The sequence below is a fragment of the Nicotiana attenuata genome, chromosome 7 (genome assembly GCF_001879085.1).
Source record: "Nicotiana attenuata strain UT chromosome 7, NIATTr2, whole genome shotgun sequence".
Taxonomy (NCBI): Eukaryota; Viridiplantae; Streptophyta; class Magnoliopsida; order Solanales; family Solanaceae; genus Nicotiana; species Nicotiana attenuata.
In genome coordinates this window covers 80,554,881-80,560,937 of record NC_031995.1, presented here as the reverse complement: position 1 = coordinate 80,560,937, position 6,057 = coordinate 80,554,881, and the positions used below count along the sequence as shown (strand labels likewise).

At 45.2% G+C, this 6,057-nt stretch overlaps 1 protein-coding gene across 1 annotated transcript; it reads right to left on the bottom strand.

Moving 5' to 3' along the window:
- On the bottom strand, nt 4,215-5,948 carry LOC109230190. The gene is made up of 3 exons (XM_019395713.1): nt 5,694-5,948; nt 5,263-5,651; nt 4,215-5,106 (listed from the first exon to the last, which is right to left on the bottom strand). The coding sequence occupies exons 1-3, from the start codon at nt 5,946-5,948 to the stop codon at nt 4,215-4,217; spliced, it is 1,536 nt and encodes a 511-aa protein (XP_019251258.1).

Sequence of the window (6,057 nt, the reverse complement as noted above, 5' to 3'; positions counted from 1 at the left end):
ATCTTTCTATGAATCTTCTTGATGTTCTTGTTTGTTGCTTCAACGGCACCATTAGCTTTGGGCCGATAAGGGGTAGAGTTCCGATGCGTGATCTTAAATTGTTCGCATATGTCCCTCATCAAATGACTATTCAAGTTTGCAGCATTGTCCGTAATGATAGGTGTAGGAATACCAAAACGGCAAATGATGTTGGAGTGCACGAAGTCTACCACAGCTTTCTTTGTGACAGCTTTGAGAGTGATTTCTTCAACCCATTTTGTGAAGTAGTCGATAGCAACTAGTATAAATCTGTGCCCATTTGAAGCTTTTGGCTCGATTGGCCCAATGACATCCATTCCCCAAGCAACGAACAACCATGGTGCCGACATAGGATGCAGTTCTGTGGGAGGTGCATGAATCAGGTCACCGTGTACCTGACACTGATGACATTTTTGAACGAAGCTGAAACAGTCCTTTTCCATGGTGATCCAGTAATACCCTGCTCGAAGGATTTTCTTTGCAAGGACGTGTCCATTCATATGAGGCCCACATACTCCTGCGTGTACTTCATTCATGATTCTTCCAGCCTCTTGGGCATCCACACATCGCAAAAGGTTCAAATCTAGAGTTCTTGTACAAAACTTCTTCGCTCAAGAAGAAACCTCCGGCTAGCCTTCATGTCCTCTTTTGATCTCCATTGGCTTGTTCCGGATATTCCTTTGTTTTCAGAAACATCTTGATATCATGGTACCATGGCTGTACATTTGGCTCAAACTCAACTGTGTTGCAACAACCATGCCTTTCTTGGATTTGAATTTCCAGCGGGTCAATGTGGAGATTGCCTGGATACGGCAACATTGAGGCCAAGGTAGCGAGTGCATCGGCTAACTCATTATGAAACCGAGGGACGTACCTGAACTCAACGGATTTGAACAGTTTGCTAAGATCTTCCACATGTTGCCTGTATGGTATAAGCTTGACATCCCGAGTTTCCCATTATCCCTGAGCCTATCGGATAATTAGATCCGAATCTCCCATAATTACCAATTCTTTCACATCTTGATCAATTGCCATATTCATGCCCATAAATGCAGGCTTCATACTCGGCAGTGTTGTTTGTGCAGAAAAACCGAAGCTGAGCTGTGGCCGGATAGTGCTGACCAGTGGGCGAGATCAAAATTGCCCCAATCCCGACACCTTTTGCGTTCACCGCTCCATCGAAGAACATTTTCCAAGCATTGGCGTCTTCCAAAATTACCTCAACAAAGCTTACTTCTTCGTTTGAAAAGTAGGTACTCAATGGCTGATATTCATCATCAACAGGGTTTTCAGCCAGGTGATCTGCTAGAGCTTGAGCTTTTATTGCCGTGCGAGTGACATAGACTATGTCGAACTCAGTGAGCAGGATTTGCAATTTTGGCAACCTTCCCGTGGGCATCGGCTTCTGGAATATGTACTTTAAAGGATCCAACCTGGTGATGAGGTAGGTGGTGTAGGCCAACAGATAATGCCTAAGCTTTTGAGCGACCCAAGTTAGGGCGCAGCAAGTCCTTTCCAACAGGGTGTATTTGCCTTCATAGCTTGTGAACTTTTTGCTCAAATAGTGGATTGCCTGCTCTTTCTTCCCGGTCACATCATGTTTCCCGAGGACACAGCCAAAAGAGTTCTCCAAGACTTTCAGGTACAAAAACAAAGGCCTCCTAGGTTCGGGTGGGACCAAGATTGGCGGATTTGACAGATATTCTTTGATCTTGTCAAAAGCTTCTTGACACTCGTCTGTCCATTTGATCGCTGCATCTTTCTTCAACAGCTTAAATATGGGCTCACATGTGGAAGTCAACTAGCAATGAATCGACTGATGTAATTCAACCTTCCCAACAAGCTCATAACTTCTTTCTTGGTTCTTGGAGGAGGTAAATCCCGAATAGACTTTATCTTTGTCGGATCTAGCTCAACGCCCCTCCGACTGACTATGAATCCCAAAATCTTCCCATACGGGACTCCAAATGCACATCTAGCTGGGTTTAGCTTCAAATCATACTTGCGCAGACGCTCAAAGAACTTCCTCAGGTCTCGAACATGGTCATCTTGTGTTTTGGACTTAATGATCACATCGTCCACATATACCTCGATCTCTTGGTGCATCATGTCATGAAAGATGGTAGTCATAGCTCTCATGTACGTTGCCCCGGCATTCTTCAAACCAAAAGGCATGAACCTTTTACAATAGGTGCCCCAGGGTGTGGTGAAGGCTGTCTTTTTTGCATCTTCTTCATCCATCAAGACCTGATGATATCCAGCATAACAATCCACAAAAGACTGTATCTTATGTTTGGCACAGTTGTCAACGAGGATGTGAATATTTGGCAGAGGAAAGTTTTCCTTGGGACTTGCTTTGTTCAGATCCCGATAGTCAACACACACTCGGTTTTTCCCGTCTTTCTTTGGCACTGGGACCACATTAGCCAACCAGGTGGTGTATCGAACCACCGGGATCACACCTGCTTTCAATTGTTTAGTGACCTCTTCTTTGATTTTATCAGTAATATCAGTTTTGAATTTCCTCTGTTTTTGCTGGATAGGGGGATAATCGGGGTAAGGTGGCAATTTGTGGACCACCAAATCGGCACTTAATCCTGGCATGTCATCGTAGGACCAAGCAAACACATCTTTATATTCGAACAAAAGTTGGATCAATGCATCCCTGGTTCTTTCATCCGTGTGAATGCTTATTATGGTTTCTTGGACCTCTTCAGAACTACCCAAATTAAACGGCTCAGTTTCATTTAAGTTTGGCTTAGGTTTATTCTCGAATTGTTCCAATTCTCGTTTTATTTCCCTAAAAGCCTCTTCTTCATCATATTCCGGTTCTTGATTCATTATTTCACAATTAGACAGCGTGTTTGGATCTGGGCATGAAGTCCGCAAGCATGTCATGTTATTTAATGCCGCATTATTAGAACTGAAAGAAGAATAAGAAAAAGTAACAAAAATTAGAAAGAATAAAGAGAGATGAACGATGAAATATTGATTTCATTTCATTGAATTTTGAAGATAACAGGATTTACATTGGAATTTTAAAGACACTAAACTAAAGGAAACATACTAGTTACACCCTGGAATAACTCGTGATGTAGAAAAGGTGGCAAGACTGGACTACCGGAATTCCCGCCTAACTGGGAATGGAGTAGCCTTCCAATTTTGCAACTTGGCGTTTGGCCCCATATACAGCACCTCAGCGGTGCTTGAGCCTTCTCCCGGCTGAACCATGTGGGTTTCATATAGCATCTGCCTCATAGCTCCACATATTTCTTCAATCTCCTCGGCCGTGAAGGCCTCATCTTCCTCCTCTATGTACTTGGGCTTGACGAATGTTTCAAACAGATGCGGGATTGGCTGAGGCAAGACCCAACCATTGTTCTTCCGCTCATTTGCCCATGTTTCATCAGCTGGCGTGGCCTGAAAGCCTACACCAAAGAACTTCTCGCTAGCAGCCAGAGTAATAGGTTCTGTGATTCCTTGCAACGATGTCCCGAGCCCCTTCCCGGGTTTATATCCATGCCTGATCATTTCCTTGGCAACCATAATTGACGCATTTGAGATAAAGGGTTGAGGACATGGGCTTCCTTCTTTACATTGGTCTGCGACCACGACCTTGAAGGCTTGATAGACTATATGTTCACTACCTTCCCTTGCTTTAAGACATGGGACTGACGGGTCCCGATAAATAGATTGCTCATCATCTCCATGAACCACAATTTCCTGATATTCGTGTTCAAACTTCACCATCTGGGGAGAGTGGAAGGTACGGCCCCCGCCGCATGAATCCAGGGTCTTCCCAGGAGGAAATTGTAAGAAGTGTCCATGTCTAGGACCTGGAAGGTCACCTCGAAATCCACAGGACCAATGGTCAATATCAAATCGATCTCGCCTATGGTGTCCCTCTTGATTCCATCAAAGGCACGCATGCAGTCATTGTTAGGTCTGATCCTCTCAGTTCCAATCTCCATTCTTTGCAAAGTTGAGAGAGGGAAAATATCAACTCCGGATCCGCCATCCAACATGACCCTTTTCACATAGTACCCCTCATATTTTACTGTCAGATGAAGGGCTTTGTTGTGGACGGCCCCTTCCGGGGCAAATCATTCTTGCTAAAGGAAATCTGATTAACTGCGAAGAATCTTTCCGCCATCCTCTGCAGTTGTTTAACTGTGGTTTCAACCGAAACATAGGCTTCATTGAGGGTTTTTATCAACACCTTCTGATGCTCGATTGAGCTCACCAATAGAGCCAGGAGTGAGACCTGTGGGAGATTTTCGGAGTTGGTCTATAACCTCATAGTCTGCAGTTTTCATTTTACGAAAAAATTCTTCGGTCTCCTCAGCACTAACATGCTTCTTTAGTGGGAAGCGCTTCTGCTTGGCATTGTTCACCTCTTCCAGATTGAGGTACCTCCCGGATGGGTTGGTTTCATTTACTTCCCCTGCGATTTCTTTCCCTTTGTAGGTCACAATTGTTCTGTTGTAGCTCCAAGGGACTGCGGTGGGGTCTTTCATAGGCCTTTGCGGTGCACGGCTAATGATCACGGGCTCGCTCAACTTGGGTGGAATCACTGGTCCCCGTGCTACATAAGTTCCTTTTGGTACATACATCTTGGGTCCCTTGTTGTGCTCGAACCTCTTAGGAGGGCTCAATGTTATTTGTTCTTTCCTGTGACACCGGGGAACATAAAGAATGGCATCTTTTGAGGGTACTGCCCCAGTCTTGGTTTCTACTTCCTTTTCTGCACTTTGAGGGGTGGGTTCATTCTTCTTCTTCCCCTTATCTTGCTTTGCAGCAGCCTTCGGTTTCTTCTCAACGTCAGTGATTGGAATGATGGCTTTCAAAGCAGGATCAAACTCCTTATCTTCGCAAATCATTCCAAAGACCGGCCCGTTGTTGTGAGCCGGTAATGGGTTGTTAGTCACATTAGAAACTTCCTCATCCTTCAGCACTATCCGTTTTTGCTCTATGAGGTTTTCAACAGCCCTTTTCAGAGTCCAACAATCTTTAGTGTCATGTCTTTCTGCCCCAGAATGATAGGCACATCGAGTACCGGGTTGGTAAGAAGGCGACTCTGGGTTCTGCCTGGTTTGGGGTACGGGTTACAACAAACCCATTTGGACAAGTTTAGGGAAAAGGCTAGAATATGACTCTCCAATAGGCATGAAGTTTGCTATCCTGGGTGGCTCCCGGGCATGGGCATTGTAGGGGAAGTTATTTTGTGGAGGTTGGGGATTATACTGGACTTGGCGAGGAGGTTGATATCTAGGAAATGGAGATCGGTTTTGGTTGAACTGTTGTTGTGGCCTAGCGTATGGCTGGGCGTTCATTATTGCGTATGACTGGGGGGCCATAGCATAGGCCACATCCTGATGAGGATAATAATGTTGTGGGGTTCTTGCAGGGAAGTAAGGTCTGGGTGGACGAGGGTTTCTCGGACCTGAAGTCGCCATTGCCACTTCTTCCTTTTTCTTTCTGTTCGCTACTCCTCCAGACCTACTTTGAATTGCTTGGGACGTAGCTCTTATGGCGAATTGACTCAATATGCACCCCGTTTTTAGACCGTTCTCTACCATCTCACCAATCTTGATGGCCTCAGCGAACGCTTTCCCCATTACCGACATCATATTCTGAAAGTAATCGGCCTCTTGGGCTTATAGAAAAACACTCACCATTTCTGTTTCATCCATCGGGGGCTTGACCCTGGCCGCTTGTTCGTGCCATTTAACAGCGTATTCCCGGAAACTTTCTGAGGACTTCTTCTTGAGGTTCGACAGAGAATTCCTGTCAGGAGCTATGTCTACGTTATACTGAAATTGCCGGACAAAATCCCGAGCCAGATCATCCCAAATATACCAACGAGATATATCCTGATCCATGTACCACTCAGAAGAAATGCCCACTAGACTCTCTCCAAAATTGGCCATGAGAAGCTCTCTTTCCGCCGCCCTCGCAATTGATTGCAGTACCTCTTGAGATGGGCTATGTGATCCCCGTGCCCGTCACTACTTTCTAAACTTCGGGGTCCTTGGTAAA